The following is a 27,620-nucleotide window of genomic DNA, read 5'->3' on the forward strand; positions in this document are numbered from 1 at the left end:
GTGAAGTACTCTGTGTGTTGTCCAATAATTAACCACTGGACTGATAAAGCAGAAAAAGGAGAGAGAAAGAGAAAGAGAGAGAGAAGGAAAGACAACAGGTCAGATAGAAAAGTAAAATCAGCAAAGAAAGAGGAAGGACGTTGACTCAGCAGTTGAGGGGAAAAAGAGGAAGAGGACAGCCCCGACCGTGCACGAGTGTGCGCACGAGTGTGCGCACAAGTGTGTGCTCCGAGTTTCTCGTTGTGTTGCTGCCGCCTGCTCCATGGAGGACTCACAGGTGGCCAGGTCCGTGGAGCTGAACGATGGCACACGGATGCCAGTTTTGGGTCTTGGGACATGGAAGGTACTCTAAACCCTCTTTCCTGTATCTTTTAATCTCAATGCATACATTACATTATTACATTACAGTCATTTAGCAGACGCTTCAGTATCTATCTGTAGAGCGTAGGCACAGCTACGGGAGCAATTTTGGGTTAAGTGTCTTGCTCAAGGACACTTTGACACCACAGATCTTCTGATTGAAGGACGGCCCTGCTCTCCACTTAGCCACGCTCACCCATACTGCATACTATTTGACTCTTTGTTTATGTGTTGCAAATGCATGCATTTGAGGTATGGGAGTATTTACTGAAAGAAGTGTGCCAAGGGAGGACAAAAATACCTGCTTCTGATAGGCAGATTATTTGCCCGCCTCAAGGTCAAAGGGCAAGCTCTCTCATCGGCCGCATACACATCCCAACCATCGACGTATGAACAGAACTGGACGTTGGGAGTTGGCGCCCCATTCAGAAAGTGGAACGTGAAGCAAAAACAGTTTGACTTCCACATAAAGAAAGTATTCCTTTTGTTTTATTGAACAAAGGGTTACAGACAGAACGTATCTGGGGAAGTCTTTTGGGCTCAATGGCGTCACGTGACGGACTTGGAAATTGACAAGTTAGCACATTAAACGTTGAATTCAAAGTTTTACCAGCATCAGAATGTCTGGTCGTCAGGTGTTCGGTTGTCAGTATCGATATTCAAGTTCTGCAGAACTCTACAGATCGTTTCAGATTAACCAGTGATCGTGTTAACTTTTGACTTTAAGTCCAAAGTATCCGTGGTTGCTTGTCGTAACTCACGTAAATGAGTTATGAGTATAATAGACTACCACACCAACTGTAAAAGGGTCTACAGTTTAACATTTAGGGAAATTAGCTTATTTTGCTGTCTTGCCAAGAGTTAGATAAGATTATTAACACTCTCAAATGTCATATGAGTGGAATCGATATTCTTATCCCAGCAAGAAAGTGTTTCTTAGCTTTAATATGGCAGATAGAAGGTGGGCCTATTTCATCATTTCTTTTTGCTTCTTGCAGTCCTCCCATCTTCCCCGCACCTCGGTCCAGGGTGCGGTGGAGGCCGCCATCGCGGCCGGCTATCGCCACATAGACACCGCTCACAGCTACAACAACGAGGTGGACATCGGGAAGGCTCTGCGCTCCAAGATACAGCAGGGCGTCATCAGGCGCCAGGACATGTTCATCGTCAGCAAGGTGGGTGGTGCAACAGGAGAGCAACACGAGGAGGGGGAACATATACAATGCCTTTAAAAAGTATTCTCCCCCCATGGATGTTTTCCCCTTTTGTTGCTTTTATAACATGAAATCATGGTCAATATAATTTGGCTTTTTTGACAAGAATTTTCAAAAAAAAGCTTCTTTCATGTCAAAGTCAAAACAGATTTTTACAAACTAATATCAATTAATTAAAATGTTTGTGTTTGCATAAATATTCACCCCCTTTAAAGTGACTGACCTAATTCAACAGAGGTCCAGCTAGTTGATGCCAGCAGTGTCACAAGTAGTGAAATGGAGATCACCTGAGTGCAGCTGATGTGTGTCAAGTGATTGTAGTATAAAAACACCTGTGACTGGGAGGTCCAGTCTCTGGTTCATCAGTATTCCTGCTGATGTAACATGAAGACAAAAGAACACTCCAAGCAACTCAGAGAAAAGATCATTGAAAAGTATAAGTCAGGAGATGGCTACAAAAACATTTCCAACTCACTGGACATCCCACAGAGTTCAGTTAAATCCATCATTAAGAAATGGAAGGAGTACGGCACTTGTTTAAATCTGCCTAGAGCTGGTCGTCCTCACAAACTGAGTGACCGGGCAAGAAGAAGAGTGGTGAGGGAGGCCACCGAGACACCTACGACCACTCTGAAGGAGTTAAAAGATGGGAGAGACTGTACATACAACAACTGTGACCCGGGCTCTTCACCAGTCGAAGCTGTGTGGGAGAGTGGTAAAGAGAAAGACACTGTTGAAAAAAATAGCCCAAAGGCATGTGGGAGACTCCAAGGTCAACTGGAAGAAGGTTCTTTGGTCTGATGAGACAAAAAATTAGCTTTTTGGTCATCAGACTAGACACTATGTTTGGTGAACACCAAACACTGCACATCACCACAAACACACCATCTCCACCGTGAAGCGTGGTGGTGGCAGCATCGTGCTCTGGGGATGCTTCTCAGCAGCAGGCCCTGGAGGGCTTGTAAAGGTAGAAGGGAACATGAATGCAGAAAAATATCGCCAAATCCTGGAGGATAATCTGACTCAGTCTGCAAGAGAACTACGACTTGGGAGAAGATTAATTTTCCAGCAAGACAAAAAGACCAAGCATACAGCAAAAGCTACACAGAAATGGTTCAAAGACAACAGGGTGAATGTTCTGGAGTGGCCAAGTCAAAGCCCAGATCTCAATCCAATCGAGAATTTGTGGCTGGACTTGAGAAGAACTGTTCACGCCCGATCCCCGAGCAACCTGACAGAGCTTGAGCTGTTTTGCAGGAAGAATGGAGATAAATTGCAGTGTCCAGATGTGCCAGCCTGATTGAGACACACCCAAACAGACTCAGTGCTGTGACTGCAACCAAAGGTGCATCTCCTAAATACTGACCTGAAGGGGGTGAATATTTATGCAATCATTTACTTTACCTTATATATTTTTAATTCATTTACATTATTTTGTAAAAATCTGTTTTCACTTTGATATTAAAGAGGGTTTTTTTGCAAATTCTTGTCAAAAAAGCCAAATTATATTGGCCATGATTTCATGTATAATATCAACAAAAGGGTGAAACATCCAAGAGGGTGAATACTTTTATAGGCATTGTGTGTGTGTGTGTGTGTGTGTGTGTGTGTGTGTGTGTGTGTGTGTGTGTGTGTGTGTGTGTGTGTGTGTGTGTGTGTGTGTGTGTGTGTGTGTGTGTGTGTGTGTGTGTGTGTGTGTGTGTGTGTGTGTGTGTGTGTATTTTATGTTGCCTACGGAAGAGGATTAGGGACACAAAGTCAAAACTCTGACAATAAAGTCAGAATTTATTTAGAGTAAAAAGTTGAACAACAAGCAGCCGTCCATCCTCGTCCACTGCAGGAAACGTTAAAGATGTTTGATAGTAAGAATAGTTTAATAAATGAAAGATAATCATAATTATTTAACTGCAAATGTATTTTAAAGATTTTGGAACTTCTTGTATTGCTGCTCAAGAAAGACTATTTGTATAAGAATAATAGAGGCAACATCGATTGTTTTCTTAATGAATTGTCTTTTTTTTCTTACATTACAATAAAAAAGAACAGTAACAATAAGGAACCGAAGCGATAAGCAGTATCGATAAGATGAAATCGATACCCATCCCTACCGTCCGCTCATATTAACCACTAAATGGGCCTCCGTGCGTCTATGTACGATGGTATTTGACCAGTTGAGAGTGAGAACTGATTGGTTGTGGAAGATAAGAGGAGTAGGAGGAACAAAAGGGAGAAGGAGACTCAAGAGACAAACGGCCTCAGGCTGCATCAAAGTCAGAAGTTTAAGTTCTGACTTTACAGGTGTTGAATAGGAAACAGCTACCAGAGTTTACCTGAGGGGGAACCGGTGGCTGGGTTCTACGTCGTCTCAGTGCAGCTAGCCAGTGGGGCTCACATGCACTCATGAAGCACAAAGAAACTCGGATTCAAACACACACAGAGGAACTTTACATAGCAAAGAGTTGTTTGCTGCCATGCTCTGATTATGGTTTAGAGAACCTTTAACAGGACGAGCTGACATTGTTTTGTATAGGATACTTTTATTCTCTGTTAACCCTCCTGTCCTGTACCTTTTGTCATAGCTGTGGTGTACCCATCATGCCCCAGAGGACATCCCCGAATGCCTGAATAAGTCCCTGAATGATCTCCAGCTGGACTACGTGGATCTTTACCTTGTGCACTTCCCTGTCGGCCTAAAGGTTAAGTGTAATATCCAAATTCACAAACGCAAACTATTTGTTTGTAAACGCTTCAGAAAAAGGAGATTTTCCAGAGATCACTGCTCGTAGCTTGCGTGCCATCGGTGGAGGTCGTTGCCATGGTGCCTCGCACGTATACAAAGAGCTGAATCGTCTCAGTCCAAAGTCCACAGGTCGACAATCTTTGGAAAAATATAGATGTAATATTTTCCAAAATCCACAACATGTTCTCATCTTACTAAATATTCGGTTTCAGTCTATATTTGTTGCCATTTAAAAACAACATTTTCACTGCGGTTAAAAACTGCACCTGTGTGCTGTTAACGGAGCACGCAGTGTTAATTAGTTCATGTTGGACAATTTGAACAACCTGTTTATAGTTTTATACATTGTCAATATAAAAAATATCCCTTAATTCAATAGTATTTTCTGGTTCTTTGTGTTTCTTCTAAATTGGCTTAATATCTTTCCAAGAGGGAGTAATTATAATTATGTCAGGAAAATGAAACATGCCATTGACTTTTACCTTTACATTTCCTCCTAGAAAATTGGTGACGAGCTTTTCCCAAAGAAGGACGGACAGATGCTGACCTCTGACACAGACTATGTGGATGTCTGGAGGGTAAGATGTGTAAGAAGTAATCTGACTGAACCCAAAATGCAAAAAAAACAGAACACTGAGATGGAGGGACGATGCAAATGTTGTGTTTGCAGGGGATGGAAGCCCTGCAAGCCTCAGGGAAGGTGAGGAGCATCGGCGTGTCCAACTTCAGCATCCTGCAGCTGGAGAGACTTCTTGCTCTGTGCAGGGTGCCCCCTGCTGTCAACCAGGTATACCTTCACACTTTATAAGGATGGACCCATGTCCCACATTGTGGTACAAGTACAAAGTGAGGGGTTCAACCTCATTTGGGTTGTCCTAATTAAATTAAGTGCATTATTAAAGTTTTGTCTTGCCTTCATTTGCCAATAGAAAGTGGAAAAAGACAACAAGACACAGAGGAGGCACTCTGGTTGGAAGTTGAATTTAGAATCTGTTCCTATGCAGGGCTGAAATTCCAGGATCAAGAATAAAAGCAGAATTTTTTTATGGCTTTACTTTATATTGCGTTTTTGTAGCGGGACGATATGAGCAACATAGTATCACACAATGATGCCATATAATGACACCGGACGATGGGTCTCGCAATGATGTGATACAGTTTCATCATACGATCACATGGCATAATAATTCATCATATAATATCAAGATAAGAGATGACAAAGTAAACATTTTAACAGCAAAGAATCCAGAATATTCATCTATGACATTATTAAATATCATTCAACTTGGTGACTGTGGTCATTTGATGTCAACATATTGCATTACATGATGATGTCAAGAATAAATATTCATGATGTTAGATGACACCATATACATGAGTTCATGCAACGGAATTAATTGGAAATGTGTTAATGAAATGTAATTATGTAAGGATGAGTTAATGCAATGTCATGATGTGAGAATGTGTTAAAACCTCTTGGACCCTAGCCCTATTTTTAGGCCTCAGCTTGAAAATAGCATACCTATACGATAATAAGTGTAGCGTTGCAACTATAGGGGCTATTTTAATACTTTTGGTATTAAAATAACCCTAACAATTGTGAGGTGTGTAGATATCAGTATATATGTTACTGGTTAAGAGTACATTAAGATGGCACACAGCACAAATTGAAAATTCTAATTTTCGCCTGAAAGAAAAAGCAATTTCAGGATATTTGTTTTTTAGAAATCATGTAGATCCAAGCTTTCAAGCTCTCCCAGATCATATAACTATATGTTGAGGGTCTCTAAACACATTTTTACTTTGATAAAGTGAAACTTTTAAGAGCTAGAGTTGTTTCAATACAGAGAGGTCAGACGAGGTCAACCAAAATGTAATTTTGTTTCAGCTGTTCCATTGTAATTTTATATACTATATAATTATATATTTCACTTGTTTTTATCACTAACAGTGTTCAATCTATCCAAATATAGCAGTTTGGCATCATTTTGAGAGCCTGGATCCTCTCTGAGACGGTTAATGTCTGTCATCCATGGGAGTTTTTCATCTGAATTACAGGATTTTCTCTTCCAGGGCCTTTCAGCCTGTGTGAAGGGCCGATTTGACCCAATGAACCTTCCATAAACGCATCACAGCCTGCTCCGTTGAGACAACCCAACGTGACTTTGATTGACAGAATCCGTTAGCCAATCAGAATATAAAAACTACCTGAGTGTCAAATTTCTAAAATACAATTTGCTGAGACGTATAACCCCGCCCCTTCAGCTAGCAGGCACACGAGGCACACGATGCGCACGTGCTCAGCGGCAGCGCTGCATTCAAACAGAGCAGCATAAAACATGAACGGATTAATTATTTTTTTTGCTGCAGAACATCGCAAAGTAAGGAGCTGGTTTATGATGTGATCGATTATGAGGATTATGATGATGGCTTTGTCTTGTAAGTAACGCTGCGACGCTGTGTCGTAGTGGAATGTGAAAAACATGGCTGCGACCGTCTGGTCGCTAGCGATCTCCTGAGCTAACGGGTGTTAGCATTGAATTAATTTTTCAAAACGTTATTGGCATAAATGTGGCGAGTGGGTCTGCCTAGGGGGCGCTGTATGGATTGTGATAGTTGGTATTATACGTAGCTTTGTCTGAGTTGTGTTTGGAGTTTGTACAAACAGCTGAGATGACTTTGTAGAGCAGGAGCTGCAGTTTGAGCAGCTATGCGACATCATTATATTCGTTATGATGAGTGAGTGCACTTGTTTGGCATTATGAGTGGGTGAATTTTTGGATGAATGCGTTTGCCCCCGCCGGCGGGGGCTCTCGGGCCCAAGAGGTGCAATGTAATGATGAGAGGATGTGTTCGTGCAATGTAATTACTTTACATCACGCAGTGGTGCAACTTCCATATTTCAACATAATGTAATGAATGACAGTTTGTGCATATATTATATTATATCCTCCATAGATTGAGCTGCATCCCTACCTGGTGCAGACGGAGATGATAGAGTTCTGTAAATCAAAGAGCATCGCCCTGACTGCCTACAGTCCCTTTGGCTCGCCGCAGAGACCCCCAGAGATGTAAGTGTCCCTCACACACCCCACTGACTCAGACTGCTGATTGAAAATGAACCAAGGGCCTGCATTATTCTGCTGATATCACATGTGACTATGCTCGGAGATCATTTTGTGATCCAAATTCCATTCAATTTGTTAGCTTAGTTTGCCCTGAAGAGGACACATTTATTTAGATCAACTTTGTGTTCGTTCATATTGTTACAACCAAAAGTAGAGCTGGTAAACAAGTCAGTTTACTCAGGATTTGAGTATTATCTTCCCTTTCTGTTTCTGTTTTCAATGTCTTTTGTATGCAATTGTAATGCATTCTTAAAGTCTTGTGTTAATGTTAAATATATATATATTGTATTGCCCCTGTTAAGTGCTTTGAATGGCCTTTTGTATCTCGCTTATCTCAGGTTGAGAGGAGACCGTGATCCGCATAAGCTACTCGAGGACCCGGTCGTAGCAGATATAGCCAAGAAGCACAGATGCAGCCCTGCACAGGTCAGCGTAGTCTACTGTGGTCTCAGTGTGTGTGTGTGTGTGTGTGTGTGTGTGTGTGTGTGTGAGTATTCCTTTGTTAGTAACAGCGGTACTCCCCCAGGTGTTGCTGAGGTACCATGTGCAGCAGGGTATCGTAGTCATCCCTAAGAGTGACAAGCCTCATCGCATCCTTGAGAACACAAAGGTAACACCTCTCCTCTCACTGCCTCCGTCGCTCACACTCACTCCTAAGAATTGATTTTTTTTTTATGACAATAGTGCGATCATGAGACATTGTTCAGTCTTTCATCTGCACAGTCATTTTATTGTACCGTTTGTGTCAAATCAGCATGCATTGGGTTCTAAATAGCCTATGATTAAACTCACTTTCTTTCAAATTCTTAAAGTCATTTCACCAATATTTGTGAATTTCGATGACATGTAGGGACCAACTAAGCTAACTAAACTAATTGTTTTTGTGTCACATTAACATAAGTCATTTGCACCAACTCAGCCCAACTAAGCTAGCGAGCTAGCTTCCAGCAAAGCAATTCCACATCCATCGATGCCAACAGCGTAATGTTCTGCACAAGATAACTATTGACCAACTTCATAAAATATGAATACATCTCATCTTTTTGTCTTTATGTTTGTATGGTACTTGGATTTACTGACCGCACTGTTTATCAGACCACTAAATGAGACAAGAATTAGCGTAGCTAGCTAGCGTACCCAGTGTCCTTCCGCCATCCTGTAAACCCCTACAACATGTTAGAATACTAAAACGTCCCTCTGCTCACAATGCATACCGCCGGCGTTGTATCATCATTGGACACAACATCGTGTACGTCCCCTCAGAGAGGCTGGTTCATACACTGCACTGCAAAAATGATTAAAGAAAAGATCAGCGTCGGTACAGTTGTCTGTAAAAACCCGTTGGTCCAAATCGGTTTCGATGTCTGTGCAGATCTTTGGCTTCAGTCTGACTGAAGAAGACATGAGCGCACTGAGGGGACTGGACCGAGGGTGGAGGGCCTGCATGCTGGAAGAGTAAGTGGACGCACAGTCAAAGGGTTCTGCAAAGTGTTCTCGCAGTGACCACGGTTCTGTTCCTCAGAGTCAAGTCTCATCCGTACTACCCGTTCGTCTGAGGCTGTCGGGAGACTGGATCTACTCATGCCGTGACAACCATGGAGACCGGCTGTGTGTGGTCTACCCAGTCTCTGCACTACGCTCTGGGATTCATCAGTGCCTTGTCTGCGTAACACTCGACATAGAATGTGAAGACAAATCTTTCTAATCTCAATGAATGTGATTAACAAATATCAGTCCGTCCATCGGCTCTGAAGAGTGGGGCGCCTAAGATTCTGATGTGTTGGTGTCATGAATGAAAAACTGTATGTTTGTGTTAACATCTGCATTTTAATTAAAGACAAGTCGACAAAAATGCACAGTCCAGCAAATAAAACTTGTTTTGTTACAATATACAATACATTATCATACACTCTATTATGTGAGTTACGGTAGTTTTGCTAGATGGAACATTTCGTTTAATTTATCTGCGCTTTAGTGTCCAACAGAGTGCGAACACTTTAAATCTCTTCACACACAGAAACACATGAAGCCCATTAACACGCTGCGTCACCACGACAACGATGCCCACGGAAAGTCAATCAGGATCCACAAATGAAGTCTACGGTCAGAGGTAGTGATGTAGGTGATGGGTGAGGGTGAGTGGGTGAGTGGGTGAGTAGATGGGTCAACAGCACAGGACTGTTAACCCTGAGATGCTGAGTAATGGTGGTCGCTGGCGTTTCGTATTTCTGTGAGATCACATTTAAATTAAGGACAAATGATGATTCAAATGAGTCTATTTCTGTACTGGAGGAGGTGGTAACAATGTATCTTTGTCAATTCCATCACTTTTAGGAGGATTATGAGGGACTCGTATGTGGCCTGGATGTCCTGGATGTCCGTCGTGAATGTGATATCTCAGGAACGTCTGGAGGGCATTTCTTCATGTTTGACACAGACGTCCACTAGACGGTTAAACTAATTCAGATTTGGTGGTCAAAAGGTTCCTTTGAGCTCAAGCAAGCACGTTTTTGGCCACAACTCAAGAATGAATATGCTAATTATGACAATTTCAGGAAGAAAATGATGAAGTGATGACGTTTTGGACAGACATGGATGTAAACTGCTACTTGACTGGTTGGGGGGAGGAATGGGTGGCAATTCTAGTTGTGGTAGTCTGGTCTACCACGGTGGTCACCTGACCCATATGTCTGTCTATACAGTGTTAATACTCAGGCAGTGTGTAACTCAACTTAAGGTCTTGTAGGAGATTAATAAATGAAAGCAGTGAATTCTTCTTTTCATTACTCACCGGATGTTCTTAACCAAAATGAACCCTGGTTAGTTCAGTGTTGACCGTTATTGCCACCTCTCTGCCCCAGAACATGCTTCTGATACTCGTGTAACAAAATATGTTTCTTCTCTTAAAAAGATTGATCAGAAATATTTTTGGACGAAGAGAAAGTCCTTCATCCCTGCTGCTACGTGGGGTGTGATCTTCCTTTCACCCTTTGCTTTATCTTCTTCACCTCCGATGAGGGCGATGACGGTGAGGGCTTCACGGTGCAGACGCACGCCGAGGCCCCTGCGATGCACTTCGGCAGGTCGGGTCCTCTGGACCACGAGCCCTCGTCGGGGTCGTACACCTGGGTGGCCCTGGAGAACACCATGTTCTCCCAGCTGTAGCCTCCGAGCACGTAGATCCTCCCCACCCACACCGCAAGCCCCGCCTCGCTGTTGGGCAGCAGCAGCGGCGCCACCCGTGTCCACTGGCCGCCGCGCGGGTCGTAAGACTCCACCTGCAGGATGTCGAAGCGCTCCGTGGTGTCCTCGTGGTCGTCGCTGCCCCCGATGGCGTAGATGAGGTGGTTGGGGGAGGCCATGCAGTGCCAGCCCCTCGCCAGGGACATGGCCCGGCGCTCCACCCACACCTCGCTGTCCCGTGACGGATCGTAGCTCAGCACGTCGCGGCGGTACGGGCCGATCTGGTAGTCGTGACCACCTGAGATGTAGACTACACCGCGGTGGACTGTCCCAGCGTGGCCGTAAGTGGACCTAGGAAGAGAATACAAAAAGACGGGTGTAAAAAAAAAAATGTGTTGTACGTTCTCAATGACACATCCTCAGGGGACCATAAATGACAAACTTCATGGCAAAACCATCCGTGAGAGGAATGTCCCCATAAAACAGCAAACCCAGTGGCGACACGTGTCCCTACCTGGGCAGTCCTGACACGTAGGACCAGCAGTCCTCAGTGGGACAGTAAACCTCCACAGAGGACAGCGCTCCGGTGTCGTTCCTCCCACCCACGGCGATCAGGCAGTCCCCCACTGCCCCCAGGTAAAAATCCACTCGCCGCTCATTCATCGGAGCGCCCTGGGGAAAAAAACCCATCACACCGTCACTGTGAGTGGCCGATAAAAGGACAAGCGGCAACACACACACACACACACACAAGAGAACCGTGGACTCCTCTTTTACTCTCTCCAGACATGCACATCTCTCACAGTACCCTGGTCCACTGGTTGTGCCGGGGGTCGTATCTGTAGAGCAGGTTGCAGGCGGCGTCTCCGCCGTTGTCCCTGGACAAGCTTCCTCCGGCGGCGAAGATGAAGCCCCCCAGCACCGCCAGGCAGTGGTGGCTCCGCTTGGCCGGCAGCTCGGTCTCCACCTCCCAGATCCCCGTTTCACCGTCCAGCCGGCACACATTGGCGCTCAGCTCCTCGCCACGTTCCGACACCTAAAGAGAGGAGGGTTACGCCATCAGGCGTGGGGATTAAAAAGCAAAGAAGTGTGCCGGTCACTGTCCATTTGTTTAATGGTTATGAGATATTACAAGGTCACAACTTGAGACACAGTCACGTTTTTAGGGAATCAAATCGGAGGTCGCTGCTCGGTCTGTACCTCTCCTCCGATCAGCAGCAGCCGCTCTGCCCCCCCCCTCAGCGTGGTGCGTCCCGTTTGCAGGAGCGGCTGGGCGCTGGGCCTGGCGTGGTACCCCAGGGCTTCCTCCACCAGGGCCTCGCAGCCGGACTCCTCCGTCCGAAGGGCCCGCAGCGCCGGCAGCACCCGGTCCGCCAGCTCCCCCGCCGGCATCAGGGGGAAGCGGACGTTGGAGAGGAGCTGCGTGGCGTGGGCCGTCCGCTCGGGGGCCTCGCCGAGCCACCGCAGGGCGGCCTGGAAGAGCTCCTGCTCGCCGTCATGCTGGACCTGACGACGAAGAGAGGAGCGGCTTCTCGTAAATCTTTGCCCCCCGAAGGTCAAGAGTAAACATACAGTGTCGACACCCGAACAACGCGGGGATGTTCACCTGGCCACTGGACAGGTAGGACGCGAGTTTGTGTGGCGGGGTGTTGCGGAGGAAGTCTGGAGTGAGGGAGAGCGTGGCGAAGCGCGCGAGGACGAAGCGGTCGATGAAGGAGTCGAGCCGCTCCAGGCTGTAGAGCTGGGCCAGCTCCTGCAGGTACAGGTAGTTGTCCTCGCTCACCTCCCTCTCCAGGTACTGGCAGCAGAAATCCACCGCTCGCCACACCTGCACAGCAGCAGCATGTTCACATGTCCCCTTAAAGAACAACTGGTTTGCTTCCATCATGAGGAAGTATACTGTTATAGTGTCTCACCTGCAGAAGGTGGGCAGCTTCCAGCACATGGTCAATGTTTCCTCCATCCAATGGCAGCTCTCCGCTGTACAGGAAGTCAACAACAGCGTTCAGACCGATGAAGGACAACCCGACCAGCTCAACCTGCAGACAGGAAGAGGACGGCGGAGGTCAGTCAGGCGCTGGACGTTTCAGGACGTCCGTCCGTCCTACGGCGCGTTTACCTCCTCCTGGCGCTGCTCCCTCATGCCCAGGGTGAACATGGCGTGGAAGTACGGGCTGGAGACGGCCAGCAGGGCTCGGTGAGCGGGGACCCGCTGGCCGTCCGCCACCAGCACCACGTCGCAGAACTGACCGTGCTGCCGCTGCTCGTCGAGGCCCCGCAACACCTCCACAGCTTGGTCCACCCAGTGGAACACCTGGCAACACAACGCAGTTTGCAAGATTTTTCTAAAAGTACCAATGGGTGATGTCACAGTCAGGATGTCCACTTCTTTTATAAAGGTTACGTTTTTAAGTCATTGAATAATTTGGCCAATAGAGGAGATGAGTATCAGCTTCTTGTTTACATTCGTGTGTGTGTGTGTGTGTGTGTGTGTGTGTGTGTCAGTCTGACTGACACACACACACACACAGACAGACAGACAGACAGACAGACAGACCTTGGACGATTCACTGATCCGCTGGGGCTGAAACACACGACTCGGTTTGCCATTGTCCATTATGTTCCCTCAGACAGGCATCATCTGAAGGAGAGACACACACACACACACATTGTAAAACTAGTGTGTAAGAGCTTCCCTCACTAATTGTGCCCCATCCCTAAATGAATCCCTCACAGACGTGAGGACCAGAGCAGCCATGTGTCCTAACTCAGTGCTGTTTATACGCTCCTCACACTGCCACCCTGTTAGCTAGAAAACACAGCAGTCAAACCGACAGCATCTCCCGGTCCCTCGGCTGAGCACCGGGAGAAGCTGTCGCCTTGTTATTTTGGAGGAAACGATAAACACGCGACGTTTGTCAACGACGACACAAACTGGACCGCGTGCTACAAACGGTCTCTTGTAACAAACTCACTTCGCAGAGAGACATATTCCCAAAAACATGATTTCTTACACCACGGAAAGAGCTGAACAATGTAGCATTTTCAGCTAGCCTGAATAAACATATAAACTTCCGGCTTAGGTTTTCAAAATAAAGTAATTTGTCCTTTATCACTCCTTGAAACATTGCTTTTGCTGCAGCCATGGTACGTCAACGTGTTTGATGGATAAATGACACTACTGACAGGAACCAATGGTCCCTCAAAAATCTAACTGTTTATGTAATTTCCACTTGGAAATGTCGTCACTTCGTTATTGTTGCCCTTTTATTTTGAAGCCAAAACCTTTCAAGCCGATGTTGTGAGTGACTCCAGCCAGCTTAACGAGAATGGTTTCACATAAATCCAGGAAACAAGACGCTCCTAATGGACCAATCACAATTAGGCCTACGAGTACGTTCAAGACCCGCGATGTCCCCGAACATTTTTAAAATGATAAAGGCCATGATGAAAAAGGCCATGCTCAATACTGTGAAGTAGGCCATAATAAACGTGGATGTTATGGTGCATTTTGTGATTATTTTGTATATGTTTGTGAATGCAAACAGAACTAGAGGACCATCTTGCGATGGAGTCGCACCACCCGCAAATTGGATCTCAATTGGATCTCACCTGGATCTCAACTACACACCTGTAAAGTTCTGTGACGCCAAAATCGGCCCAGGGGTGTAAAGTTGGGGGTCCAATGGCCCTCTCGCCCCCCTTGATCATATGACTTCGATCGTGTAACTCAACGTTCATTTTGATTTCAACTATACAAATGTAAAGTTTCATTAAACAATTAGGATAAAACAAACCCATGAACATTTTTTTTTTAACTATTTTAAAAATGTCCTCCAAAGGGCATATTCCCCTTCAACCCAAATTTAAAAACGAGTGCTTGAATTGTGTCTCTTTCAACAGTGTATGTGGAACAAGTGGAACAGCAAACTGAGCTGCAGCAAATCAAAGTCAACTGGCAGAACATGTGAAATAAAGTAGAATCTGAATGCAGATCATCATGAAGTAGAGAGAGGTCACGATAGACAATGATGAAAACCAGCATCTGTTGTCACTTAGACATTAAAATGGAGATTCATGTTCTCTCTGCAAATTATAAAACCACCGAAAATGAATATTATGAATGCTTTGAAGAAGCTTTTTCCAGGCTTTCAGGCCGTGCCTGATAATGAAAATAAACGTATAGAGAAATAACACATCAACATCTATCTTTAAAGACACAAACATGTATTATATATGTAGCATATATGACATATATAATGTAAAGTAACCTTGACTGCTACATTTCACATCAACATAACAATCAAACATGGATTATGAATTCCTTTAATGTGCACTGTTAACACTACTGTACCTATAAAACCAGACTGTACCATTAACACCGGAGTCGTTGGCACTGCTGTGCTAGGAGCAGGTGGGGTGTGACGGGGTGTTGGTGGACCAGCAGGTGGCGGGGTGATGCAGCAACAGACAACCCAGAGCTCAGAGCTCAGAGCTCAGGGAGGTGGTGGCCGACCAGGGTCATCCATCAGAGAGCAGGTGGAGCTGGTGGAGTCAGTAGGCTTCTCCCAGGAGGAGGGAACACGCCTCTGTGCTGTCTGCCTGCTGTACCGGCCGATACCACACAGTACTTCATGTAGTACTTCTTATAATCCACATACACATGCAACCCCTGCCCTGCTGACAGATACGCTGTGTTGTTGTGTATAGCTGGTGTTGTATTTAAGTGTAGAGTTGCCACACTTTGCGGTAGTACATTCTAAACACCGTTAAACATGTCGTAATGAACAGCATAATGCAATGTTTGATGTCGTACAGTACTGTAGAGTATGTACATAGAATATGTGGGTGCTTGTATTTCAAATTAATTGGCCCTCGAGGACAAAACCTTATACCTGAAATGAAACACAATTGGTGGATTTTAATACCGCCGCACTGGGCAAGTTAAACCATTTAGCCCAAGTAAAGCCGGAAGTTTACTGTTTTACCTTCAGAATAAAACAGAGACGCGTCTCACTGAAAAATAATAATCAAGTATTCTGCATTTTCTTGCGTTTCTTGTTTCCTGGCAGCAGAACTGACATCTCAACCTCAACCCAAACTCTGTTCGAATGGATCGAATAAAGAATCAATACAATGAAGATCAGATGTCATGCTGTTAATAGTGAGTACATCTGTTTGTATGTTGTTTGTATTGGCTATTTAAACTGGGTGTTTTCTGTCTGAAAACAGATCACTGTAGTATGTAGTACATTCATGAAGAAAACCTGGATCACAATATCATGTAAAACAAATCATTTATCCACTCTCATCTCCCTAACAGATCAAATATATATATATTTTAAAAGGAAATTTAAAAGTCACTGCTGGTGAAGAAAATAATGACATAGAAGTCTGACTGCCAAATGTATCGCAGTATGAATAAATGTTATATCACTTCATCTGGCTGCGGCCGTTCCCTTCAACACTTTTTTTAAAACTTTATTTTGAAAGTCCTCACCGGAACCTGCAGTCGTAATTCGTGTATGCCTTGACAGAGGCCCTCATACCATTGACCATTCACAGGGAGAAGGTGAATCCAGCGTTTGAGGGACTACTCTGCTGGCAACCTGACCGACTAGCATCACCAACGCCCATAAAGTAGCGATACACAGGAACTAAAGCCCGCCGCTAGAAGAAGAGCCGCCTCTCTGCCGCTACATCCCACCGGCGCAGTCGTTCCAGTGCGGTGGTCGTGATTTTGGAGCCCATCGCGTAACGTTATCAGTTCTAGTACTCTGATGCACCGCATCAACTGTCTATAAGTTAGCTGCTTTGTAACACCGTGCTAGCTAGCTCTCCCGGGTTTTGGACTGATACAACGGCGGCTTCGACTCTTTTTCACTCCCGTACGAAAGATGGCAACCCAAATCGATAAAGAGGCTTGCAGAGAGGCTTACAACCAAGTGAGAGACGATAACACGGACACCAATTGGTGAGTGCGCGGACGTGGATACTTTTCCATACTCCGTTAAAGAACGGGACCGTTCTAGACGTCCTTGCTTGAGGAAAAAACAGAAATCATACATGTAACCGTCGACCTATGAATAATGGAAACGCGCAAGATGTTAGTCACTCACGCAGACATTCAATACAATCATTAATCCGGTGTTTTTAATTCTAATCTCCGTTATAATTGTAATTCGCGCAGCCTGTTACCGCCCACTGCGCCTTCTTTTCGGTGAAGAAGGATGCTGAAATACGAGGCGGATCTTTTATTTTTAAATATGTTGAATGAGAACCGTTTGTCTAACCACGTACGCGCCGAATGGGAGATAGAGTCATAAAGACAGAAAATGCAAAGCGCTGTGTTTTTTTTGTCGCGTGAACGTCTGCATTTAACCACGGTAACTTTAAACTGCTCGATTCGTTGATGCGGTTCCACCCGAATACGCGCTAGAGCGGCGCAGCGGAGGGGGTTTGCCCCGCAACTCAACCCTCCGCGGATTGTTTCAAACTGGATTCGACACCCTAATTCAAACCCGCTTAGGCTTGTAACAATATTTGGCTCAACCTGCATTCAGTCAGCTTCTGCGGTCCCGCGCTGTGTAGCTGATCCGATCTAGCTGATCTGTATTCTAGCGGTCACACGCTGCACAGTTATCAGGCCCCGGCGGGGCAGAAGTAATTTCCTTTGTCCTGTATTCTGAGAGGATAACGTTATAGTAGTGACACATGCATGCACATGGCTGACACACAGCCCCCCCACCTCCTCCTCCCTGCACTGGGTGTATGTCGGGCAATCTGTGTGCATCGCTTCTGTCTGCAAAAAATAAATGGGCCCCAATGTGCGCAACAATGTTGAGACTCGACAGATCGTGAGACTGGATGGTGATGAATAACGCTCGGTGTGTTGTGCATCCTCCAGGGCCGTGTTTAAATACGACGGCACCAGGATCCTGCCAGCAGGACAAGGGACGGACTATGAGGACTTCAAGAGCATGTGCACAGGTAAGGAGACCGCTCCACCCTGGTTGTAAACCAAGCATTGCCCGTGTTATGTGTCCTCCTCTGCTGCTGGCTAGTCTACATGTTGTGGTGCGTGTGTGTGTGTGTGTGTGTGTGGGGGGGGGGGGGGGGGGGGCGGCTTTGTCTCCGGACGGGTTAAACGGCCTGCTGGACGGGCCACACAGCTTGACTTGGCAGGACACTAATCCTTTAAGACTCTCTGTGCTCTGTCACCCATTGGCCTTGAGCCCTGTAGCCTAACTACACTGTCAAAGCACTTAGCACTGTATGCCTTACGTAATCTCTTCCATAATATCCTGCACGTTTTTTTTGTTTTGTTTTTTACAAGGTGAAACCCTTGAGGTCAATCTCCTTTATATTGTTTCCCTGAATTACTACGGGCAGACGTCGACACTTTAAGTCTTCTCACTAGTTCGTGTTCACCTGTCGCTGCGTTTGAGTTGAATAACGCTGCTACAGATTCATCCACATGCAGCTGGATCTAAACGAATGCATGATTAAAAGTAGTTAGTGTGAGCTTTGAATGAATGATCAAGTCTGCACTGCACAGCTCAGTGTTTACTAGTGCCTCTGTCTGCAGGGAGCACATTTTAGTTCATCACAAAAAAGAGCCTCCAGAGTAAAGCATCAGCTGTGATGTTGGGTGTGGCTGTTTCTGATGCCTGCTTGTTGTCTCCTGAAGATGGCTGCACTGCTTTTATTTATTTTATTATTTTTTTGCTTCCTGACATTTCAGAGCTCACATTCCTATGTTGAAATAACTCATTTATTATCACGCTTTACGAGCGCTCTGCCGGTTCCTGTTTGGAGATCTCACGCACACACACACACACACACACACACACACACATATATACACACACACACACACACACACACACACACACATATACACACACACACACACACACACACACACACACACACACACAATACAATACAATATCAGACGTCTTTCTGTCTGTGGGCTTGTTTTCCTTATTTAGCAGTGAAGTTGTAACTCTGCAGAAGAAGAAGAAGGCTGTGAGTGTAGGAGGAGCCGATGCGGACTGCTCGTCTACCGAGGCTTGAAGAGGAGGGCCTCTTTTTTGCATAGTGATCTTCAAGTCACCCAACTGCAGAAGGGAGAGGGAGGTGAATTCTGCTGTGCACAAGTTGAGTCAATGCAAGTAGACGGATATGGACTGCCTGCAGGGCAGGGAAAGTTCTGAATTCTTACATGTAATTAGAATTGCCACCAGGACTTTTAAAACACAAGTTCTGCTGATAAAATGTAGCAACGACCAATAACTTATTTAGTCACTGTCATGAATTATTCATTGTAGGTCACCAAACTATCAGCTTATGGGAAATCCAGTCCTGAATGTCTCCTGACGGGAAGGCGCGGCTCTAGGAGCGGCAGTGTTCGGTCCCTTTGTCTTGGCTGAATGTGCTCGACAAATATGGGATGTGCCGGCCCGTCACCACTGAATTTGTTTCGTTGTCCTCAGAGGATGAACCCTAATGACTTCGATGAGCCCCTGACTTTTCCTCTAGCGCCACCAGCAGGTAGAAGTTTCCACTAACATCCAGTGGATGGATTGGGTCAGAATTTTGTGCAGACTTGGACCAAACAGTTCTGGGTACTCCTTGAGAGAAGCTCCCCACTGGGGGGCTCCCCCAAGAACTACATACATTCAAGGGCTGTTTTGCACCGCCTATAGGAAGGTGGACGTGACGTAAAAATATACGAATAAATGCGCAACTCTGTTCCATTCCACAAACACACAGTATAAACACAATAACAACAGCCATCACAAAAGTACCGGTTCCAATTCCAGTTTGAATCGGCTTCTTCGGCCCACTGGGTGTGCTGTGTGCTAACGCTACTGGGTTAGCCTTTGTGCTCAAGCTACTGGTTAGTCGTGCTATTGGGTAAGCCTTTGGGCTACTGTTTTAGCCTTTGTGCTAAGGCTACTGTTTTAACCTTTGTGCTAACATTATTGTGTTAGCCTTTTGCTAAGGTTACTGGGTTAGCCTTTGTGCTAAGGTTACTGTGTTAGCCTTTGTGCTAAGGTTACTGTTTTAGCCTTTGTGCTAACATTACTGTGTTAGCCTTTGTGCTAAGGCTACTGTTTTAGCCATTGTGCTAACATTATTGTGTTAGCCTTTGTGCTAAGGTTACTGGGTTAGCCTTTGTGCTCAAGCTACTGGTTAGTCATTGTGCTATTGGATAAGCCTTTGGGCTACTGGGTTAGCCTTTGTGCTAAGGTTACTGTGTTAGCCTTTGTGCTAAGGTTACTGTTTTAGTCTTTGTGCTAACATTACTGTGTTAGCCTTTGTGCTAAGGTTACTGTTTTAGCCATTGTGCTAACATTATTGTGTTAGCCTTTGTGCTAAGGTTACTGGGTTAGCCTTTGTGCTCAAGCTACTGGTTAGTCATTGTGCTATTGGATAAGCCTTTGGGCTACTGGGTTAGTCTTTGTGCTAAGGCTACTGTTTTAGCCTTTGTGCTAACATTATTGTGTTAGCTTTTGTGCTAACATTACTGTGTTAGCCTTTGTGCTGAGGTTACTGTATTAGCCTTTGTGCTAACATTATTGTGTTAGCCTTTGTGCTAACATTACTGTGTTAGCCTTTGTGCTGAGGTTACTGTATTAGCCTTTGTGCTAACATTATTGTGTTAGCTTTTGTGCTAACATTACTGTGTTAGCCTTTGTGCTGAGGTTACTGTATTAGCCTTTGTGCTAACATTACTGTGTTAGCCTTTGTGATGAGGTTACTGTATTAGCCTTTGTGGTACTGGTTTAGCTCGCTGAGCTGCGGCTCTCACTCGTTCTTTGGTTCAATGGCCGTGTGCGTTTGAACAAGTTAACTTCTGGTCTTCACTGTCTGTTCATTAATGCTTATTTTCTTCTTCTTCTTCTTCTTCTTCTTCTTCTGTTTTGGTGTTGCGAGTTGTCTGCTGTGTGCACGACTAACGGTTTACAAATTTCAAGCATTATTTAGTTTTTGCTGCACATTTGCTTGAAGTCGTTAGTTTGCTCTTTACTTGCTGACTAAGTCACCGTGGTGTGACATTGCGCCCAACACCTCTGAGACGTCTTTTGCCATCGCAAAACCTTGGACCCAGTTTACACCGAAATACTAACAACTCAATGAACCTCCAACCGGTTTGCGATTCTCCTCCCACCTAAAGTTGTTGATGCTTTTTTTGTCATGGTGCAGTGCAGTGGGGGTTTAGAGGATCTCCTAAATCTCATTCGTAGATGATGTTGTGTATACAAATTTGACATTTTAGATATCACATTTAGATATAAATGATCTGGGCGTCACCAAAGGTATTAGGATACATCCTTTGGGAACCCTGCACCAAGTGATGACTGGCTTCACCGTCCTCGGGCGAAGATCAAAAACAAGACCAAATTTGGACTCGGTTGACACGTTGGTAACACCACTCCTCTCCGAACCCACCTGACACTGTCCACAAGAGACGGCTCTAGTTTCCTGGCTGCGTGTCGCAGAGGGACCGAGCGTGGGCTCCAAGAGCGAACACAGGAAGACACGGTGTCACCCGCCCAACCTTCGCTGTGCCAAAATGAGGTCACTTTATGCAGCGAAACATGTCTCCCGACAAGTCTTCTTTTTTTTTTTTGCTGTCTCATTATTGTTGGAGTTTCAGTGCAGTTTTCTCTGCAGCAGGGGGGGGGGGGGCATCTGCAGGGAAAACTGCAGAGTCAGCATGGCTTCGAAGGGAAGACAAACCAGGAAACGAGAGTGAGGAAGTGTATGTTTGCACTAGTTCCTCTGGCATCTCAAACGGTGACAATGACAGTTAAGACAAAGGCTCACGGAATTGACTTAGCTGAATCAGGTGTGTGTGTGTGTGTGTGTGTGTGTGTGTGTGTGTGTGTGTGTGAGAAACTAGCGACGTCCTTTGTGGCCGCACTGATAAGACTCTTTTATAGTGGCTGCTCCTGTTAATGTGCGGCCGGTCTGATCTGAGAACAGCGCTACTGAGGCTCTGCCAAGAATGTCTCGAATCAGCTGCTTCAACAGGTCCATGAAGATAATACAGGTCGCATGTATGAACTCGTAGTGTAAAATCAACTGAGCCTTTAAGTGCAACTTCATTTCAAATCTTGGCCTTTCGTTGCCATCAGTGGCAGCTACTGTTTTATTTGTTGCATGTGATCGTTCATATTGCTGGTACAGTCAGAACCAGACGACGCTGCACAGTGGTGAATTGAGTTGTTTCAGTCAATCAATCAAGTTTTATTTATGTAGCACCTTTCAAACAATTCAAATGCAATTCAAAGTGCTTTACAAATGATTGACGAGAGGAAAACAAGATACTGACAAGACTACACACCACACCACATTCAAATACATGTTGGACTGTGAACAGCTTAGTTCAGCTAAGCTGTTAACGTCACAAAACAATGTGCAAATTGGTTCAGCGGACAAAGTACCAGATGAACCGGAAACTAAAAACTCAAAGGATGATTTGTGAAGTCTTTCCCTCCGTCTTTGAGAAGTACACTAGGAAGCGTGTCGACAAGCCACTGACAGGCCGATAGCGAGACTCATTATAACAGACGTATAACTGCGTAGTGTTTCAGTAACTGACAATATAACAATATAGCAACTGAAAGCTGAGGAAACGTGAAGTTGAGCCCCGCCTGCAGCAGTGAGCCGCCTGATGTGTGAACTGTCCCAGTCCTCACTGTTGCTGCTCCAGGATGATGTTTCATGAGAAATGCTGCCTGGTGGGACCACAGACTGTAAGAAGTGGACGTGGTCACCATGACGTCACCCATCGGTTTGAGGACTGACGTTTTCAAGCTTCCAGTTCGGCGTTTTTCGCCGTCGGAATCTTGGATTACGCCCGGCGCCGTGTTGTATTTTTGCATCCAATGAACAGAAGTGACCATATTTGGAGTGACGTAGAGACTCCGTATACGTCTCTGGTAGACGTTTTTGGACAAACATGGATGTAAACTGCAACTGGACTGGTTGACGTACCTCTGGTCTAGACCGTGTCCGACACGCTGGACGTTTTTCATTTGAACTTGGACTGTCGGACGTGAGACTTGCTGCCTCAGCAGTTATCTGCCAGCAGGACAGAGAGTAGTGGGTTTTCTGCCTTCCAGGGTGCCGGATGTGTGATCACGGGACGTCCAGTGCAGGACCTAAATAGAGGGCTCGTTCTCTTCGGAATCACTGGAATGTTGAATTTGTTGGCAATTTGTTGCCTGCAGCATAGATTCTTGGCTTCACAAACACGGGAAAAGCCAGCATCACTACCAGCAGTACGTAAAGTGCTTCGTTGGAGAAGGTTTTTAGGACCAATGAAGGATGTAAAGAGTGCTAGTGGAGCTGCAGTCTAATATTATAATAGATATGGAGGCGTCGTCTTTCTGCTGGTGACCAGTGCTTTGACATGAAGAACCAATGTTCAATATTGTCAGAAAACTTCTTAAAACACAAAAGTTTAGTTTGTATTATTATTATTTGTTCCTTAAGTGTACTGAAGTAGCACACATCACATGACATTGTTGAGATACTTGACCACAGATATACTGATATACTAAATATCTTAAATCAATTTAATCCTATTTGGAAATATGTTTTACACAATAGGTAGATTTGTGATGCATTTACAAATTCATTTTTAAAATGTTAAGTAATCTCCCCTCACACATGTTTACAGCCTACCCTTTTTGTATCATGTAGTTAGTTTATTTCACTTCCCAGTTTAAATGACTTGCTTTTATCAGGGTGTCTTTTTGTGGCACGTCATGTTCTCAGATGTACTATAATAAGCTTTTATGAATATCGTGCGGCCATAAACAGACAGGCTCCTTTCTTCCTCTTTGCTTCACTCTTCTGATCGTACGAATGACAGAAATCCACGAGTGCAACTCTTCTTAAAAAGATCTTTTCCGTGAAGACACCCGTCAAGAGTTATGCAACCCTCAGTCCACCAAACAATGTGCGACGTCACGGCGACCGCGTCCACTTCTGATACAGTGAGAACTTCAAAATACAGGAAGGAAGCACGAGTAACGAGGACGAAACTAACAGGAGACCCAAAACAGAAAGATGCAACACAGTCCAGTCTCCTCATATAACGTGTGACAACAGACTGTGACAGTAGCATCCACAGCCAGTTTAAATCAGCGCTGATATAAATCTGAATGTGGCTCAGTTGTCCTACGATCCGAGGGTCGTTGGTTCGATTCCCCGGCTCCTCTAGTCCTTGTTGCTCCCGTGGCTGTGCCTGCGTTGTGTGAACGTTAGATAGTCCTGATGGACAGGTGGCACCTTGCATGGTAGCCCCTGTCATCGGTGTGTGAATGGGTGAATGATGACATGTAGCGTTAAAGCGCTTTAAGTGGTCGGAAGACTAGAAAAGAACGATAGAAGTCCATTTACCATTATTAGGCTATTTAAATATGTTTAGAATTATATTCTATCTATCGAATAAGATCGTTTCAACATAATTATGGAGTGTCATTGATTTTTCAAAATCCAGATTGCTTCAAAGTTGTGAAATATACAGTCTTAGGTCTGGATAACAGCTGGACCAACTGTTTGTACCCGAGACAAAATCCCAAATAAAAAGGAAATTGGGGAACGTGGCAAGTTTTCCTAAATCACTCGTACAAGCCACTTAAGAACCAATCTGTCCTGCCAGTGGTTCTTGCATAAGGCCCATTGTTTCGGTTGAATAGGATTTAGAGGCCCGAAGAGGTTCAAGTCGGGAGGAGAAAGCAGCACAAACGTTTTAGCGCTTGCTGCACGTTCTTCACAGACTGCCGGCTTCTGCAGTGGACCACCGTGACAGAGACGGGCGTGGTCACTGGGACACAACTGCAAGGCTCACAAAAGATTTTACTCATTTAGTCTGTTGACCTGAATATTTCCTCAGTGCAGACACACAGTCACACACTCACACTCACACACACACACACACACACACACACACACACACACACACACACACACTCACACTTCACCCAGTTTGGGGCTGTTGGGACTCCGTCGGTGCAGTGGAATTACAAAAAAGCAGAACCTTTGTATTCATCTGCACTGCAACACTGCAACTCTTTTTGCTCAGTGTCTTTGTCTGTCTTACACACACACACACACACACACACACACACACACACACACACACAGACAAACACACACAGGACGTACAAACACCCACCCACTGGGGTGTGATGAAAGTGTGTCGCATTTTAAAAATATCAGCAGTGATGTTGAGTCTCAACATGTTCCGTCTCCTCCCTCAGATGACGCCCGTCTGTTCGCCTTCGTCCGGATCACGATGGGGGACGCCATGAGCAAACGGGCCAAGTTCACCCTCATCACCTGGGTCGGGGAGAACATCGGCGGGCTGCAGCGCGCCAAGATCAGCACCGACAAGGCGCTGGTCAAAGAGATCGTGCAGGTCAGAGACTCCGCGGGTGTCGCATGTGGAGGAAGGGCCATTACAGTAATGGCTGCTACCACGAGAGTGACGCTGTAATGGTTCCCTTTTGGTAAACTGGGCGGTTGCAGAGGCAAAATGGCAACAGAGGGCTGCGTAAAGTTGCACAAAATACGCTTTTTAAAATTCTAGATGATGTGAAAAAGTCCAAAATAATGAAACATTCAGCAGTATGCGCTTTATATTTACTTGTTAAAGCTGCACCAATAATATTTGTATATGGACATTTTATATCACCTGCAGTGATCGGGTGGAACCCCGATTCCAAATGAATGCTAACGTTGCTCTGTGTCAGCTGGACGCGTAAACAACATGACAACATGCAGCACAGTGCAGCTTTGAAGGGACCCTGTGGAGGACTGCTGCATGGTGCTACCAGTGCTCAAACGCTCCACGTGGTTCCTTTAATGTGTTCACTTCAACTAAGCAGCCATGCGGTTATATCCTGGCCCGGAATTTATTGCCAAAGAATTGTAGATATCTAGAAGATCAGTTATTTATATTACCTGTAAATGATTATGTATCAAACTAAGAACTGACAGTTAGCAAGCTCACTAGCTTGGAGAGCCCCTTTATCAACTCTTTATTGTACAGAGATAATAGAAATAAAAGCTACTGTACTTGTGCAGACACGCTATCTGTTAGCTCGACAGCTACAGTCGTTCACCAGCTACCGCTGTGAGTTATCAACAGACGTCTAGAACTAACAATGTATATGAGTATTTATTAGTGTTGTTGAAGGATCCGTGTCCAAATCTTGACATTTTAGTTTCTACATTTGTATTCTACATATTGTGTTAATAATAATAATATAAAACGATATGATATAAAAATGATATAAAACCAACGTGGAGGGAGGAGTATTCGTGAAGAGTAGCTTTACCCTTTCAATTAACTTGTGAATCTCTTATGCTAATCATTAGCAAACACATGGCTTGAGCTATTGCTAATCATTAGCATACACATGGCTTGAGCTATTGCTAATCACTAGCTTACACATGGCTTGAGCTATTGCTAATCATTAGCATACACATGGCTTGAGCTATTGCTAATCACTAGCTTACACATGGCTTGAGCTATTGCTAATCACTAGCTTACACATGGCTTGAGCTATTGCTAATGCCTAGCATACACATGGCTTGAGCTATTGCTAATCACTAGCTTACACATGGCTTGAGCTATTGCTAATCACTAGCATACACATGGCTTGAGCTATTGCTAATCACTAGCTTACACATGGCTTGAGCTATTGCTAATCACGAGCATACACATGGCTTGAGCTATTGCTAATCACTAGCTTACACATGGCTTGAGCTATTGCTAATCACTAGCATACACATGGCTTGAGCTATTGCTAATACCTAGCATACACATGGCTTGAGCTATTGCTAATGCCTAGCATACACATGGCTTGAGCTATTGCTAATCACTAGCTTACACATATCCCAGCTTTTCATGTTAACCGTAATCATAACAATAGTCAACATGCTAGCGATTTGCTTTAACGATTAGCGCTAGAGTTTAGCATAAGCCATTTGAAAGAGTAATGGCTATCATGAACAATAATTTAAAAACAATCAAATCTGGCTAAATGTTAAAGTAACATAGACCAAGCCCAGCAGTTCGTGTGGTGCTATGTTCTGTAACTGTGGCATGACATCATGGTGAAGTTTGGCAAGCTAGCTAGCTAACAAACCAGCCACTAACTGAGCAAAATATAACAATGTATTTCTTCGTCTACACTCTTGTCACAGCGTAGGAAGACACATTGCTATCGCCAAATAATTATTCACACCGATTCAAAAGATTTGTAATGCAACAGCACAATTTAAAGTGGACAGAAAGGAGATAAAAGGCTAAATGATACCCTGGTCACAGAAAATGAGCCAACGATAGATACGATAGACTGATGCACTCAGAAAAACATATTTATATTTTTAGAAGATATTAAAAGTATTGTTTTGCTATCTGTACAAAAATACTCAAAACATCAGCCAGCCCTAATTAGTTTGGGTTGTTCCCGTTCTGCTACAAGTGAAAAGTAACTTTGGGTTTTCTGAACCCTTTTGTGTCCACAGAACTTTGCCAAGGAGTTCATGTTCAGTGACCCGAGGGAGCTGGATGCAGACAACATCCGCACAGAGCTGAAGAAGGCCGGCGGAGCCAACTATGACGCTCAGGCCGAGTAGAGAAGTGCCATGGTCCACTGGAAGGGTTGGGGTCAGGGGAGGGGGGGCGGGGGGTGGGGGGTGGGGCAGGTGTGGTCAGGGTGGGGGGTGGAGGGGGGTTGGGGCAGGGGCCGCTACCTCTTGGGGAGAGGGCGAGGCGGGATGGAGAGGGCGCTCGACGAAAGGGAAATGCACACACAAACAAATCCGAGGTGCACCAGGAGCCGTCTGTAGGACCAGTGTAAGTCCTTCTAATACTCAGCAAACGACCTTCATGCTACCTAATACCGGCTTAGTAGAAAACAGTAGTCTCTTTTTTCCCACTAATTTAACAGCCTATTA

At 45.0% G+C, this 27,620-nt stretch overlaps 3 protein-coding genes across 4 annotated transcripts; 2 read left to right on the forward strand and 1 right to left on the reverse strand.

Annotated features, from left to right (window-relative positions):
- The first annotated feature begins 3 nt into the window (after nucleotides 1-3).
- zgc:56622 (uncharacterized protein LOC326033 homolog) lies at nucleotides 4-9,296 on the forward strand. The gene is made up of 10 exons (XM_068724052.1): nucleotides 4-343; nucleotides 1,359-1,535; nucleotides 4,154-4,270; nucleotides 4,815-4,892; nucleotides 4,985-5,101; nucleotides 7,273-7,385; nucleotides 7,781-7,868; nucleotides 7,969-8,052; nucleotides 8,815-8,897; nucleotides 8,965-9,296. The coding sequence occupies exons 1-10, from the start codon at nucleotides 263-265 to the stop codon at nucleotides 8,996-8,998; spliced, it is 972 nt and encodes a 323-aa protein (XP_068580153.1). The 5' UTR covers nucleotides 4-262; the 3' UTR covers nucleotides 8,999-9,296.
- klhl36 (kelch-like family member 36) lies at nucleotides 9,250-15,069 on the reverse strand. Of its 2 annotated transcripts, none has more exons than XM_068724050.1 (9): nucleotides 14,980-15,069; nucleotides 13,183-13,266; nucleotides 12,745-12,939; nucleotides 12,542-12,664; nucleotides 12,232-12,453; nucleotides 11,826-12,131; nucleotides 11,434-11,661; nucleotides 11,140-11,297; nucleotides 9,250-10,976 (listed from the first exon to the last, which is right to left on the reverse strand). In XM_068724050.1, exons 2-9 carry the CDS (start codon nucleotides 13,240-13,242, stop codon nucleotides 10,403-10,405), a joined length of 1,866 nt encoding a protein of 621 aa, XP_068580151.1. In that variant the 5' UTR covers nucleotides 13,243-13,266; nucleotides 14,980-15,069; the 3' UTR covers nucleotides 9,250-10,402. The 2 variants fall into 2 exon arrangements, with proteins under 2 accessions (XP_068580151.1, XP_068580149.1); XM_068724048.1 differs by lacking the exon at nucleotides 14,980-15,069 and adding an exon at nucleotides 13,601-13,674.
- Nucleotides 15,070-16,165: 1,096 nt separating this feature from the next.
- On the forward strand, nucleotides 16,166-27,330 carry cotl1 (coactosin-like F-actin binding protein 1). Its single transcript, XM_068723238.1, has 4 exons — nucleotides 16,166-16,599; nucleotides 17,533-17,615; nucleotides 24,914-25,071; nucleotides 27,189-27,330. The coding sequence occupies exons 1-4, from the start codon at nucleotides 16,523-16,525 to the stop codon at nucleotides 27,297-27,299; spliced, it is 429 nt and encodes a 142-aa protein (XP_068579339.1). The 5' UTR covers nucleotides 16,166-16,522; the 3' UTR covers nucleotides 27,300-27,330.
- Nucleotides 27,331-27,620: the final 290 nt, after the last annotated feature.

This window comes from Cebidichthys violaceus, unplaced genomic scaffold, assembly GCF_023349555.1.
Source record: "Cebidichthys violaceus isolate CVI_PGR_0920_01 unplaced genomic scaffold, fCebVio1.0.p SCAF_3, whole genome shotgun sequence".
Lineage (NCBI taxonomy): Eukaryota > Metazoa > Chordata > Actinopteri > Perciformes > Stichaeidae > Cebidichthys > Cebidichthys violaceus.

Bases quoted from the DNA above. Each gene is read 5' to 3' on its own strand.
- klhl36 (XM_068724050.1), bottom strand. From the start codon at position 13,242: ATGGACAATGGCAAACCGAGTCGTGTGTTTCAGCCCCAGCGGATCAGT. The intron at 11,662-11,825 runs GTACAGACCGAG...TCCTCTCTTTAG, and splicing joins TGCTGCTGATCGGAGGAGAG to GTGTCGGAACGTGGCGAGGA. The intron at 11,298-11,433 runs GTACTGTGAGAG...TTTTTTCCCCAG, and splicing joins GGCACAACCAGTGGACCAGG to GGCGCTCCGATGAATGAGCG.
- zgc:56622 (XM_068724052.1), top strand. From the start codon at position 263: ATGGAGGACTCACAGGTGGCCAGGTCCGTGGAGCTGAACGATGGCACA. The intron at 344-1,358 runs GTACTCTAAACC...TGCTTCTTGCAG, and splicing joins TGGGTCTTGGGACATGGAAG to TCCTCCCATCTTCCCCGCAC. The intron at 5,102-7,272 runs GTATACCTTCAC...TATCCTCCATAG, and splicing joins TGCCCCCTGCTGTCAACCAG to ATTGAGCTGCATCCCTACCT.
- cotl1 (XM_068723238.1), top strand. From the start codon at position 16,523: ATGGCAACCCAAATCGATAAAGAGGCTTGCAGAGAGGCTTACAACCAA. The intron at 16,600-17,532 runs GTGAGTGCGCGG...TGCATCCTCCAG, and splicing joins GATAACACGGACACCAATTG to GGCCGTGTTTAAATACGACG. The intron at 25,072-27,188 runs GTCAGAGACTCC...TTGTGTCCACAG, and splicing joins TGGTCAAAGAGATCGTGCAG to AACTTTGCCAAGGAGTTCAT.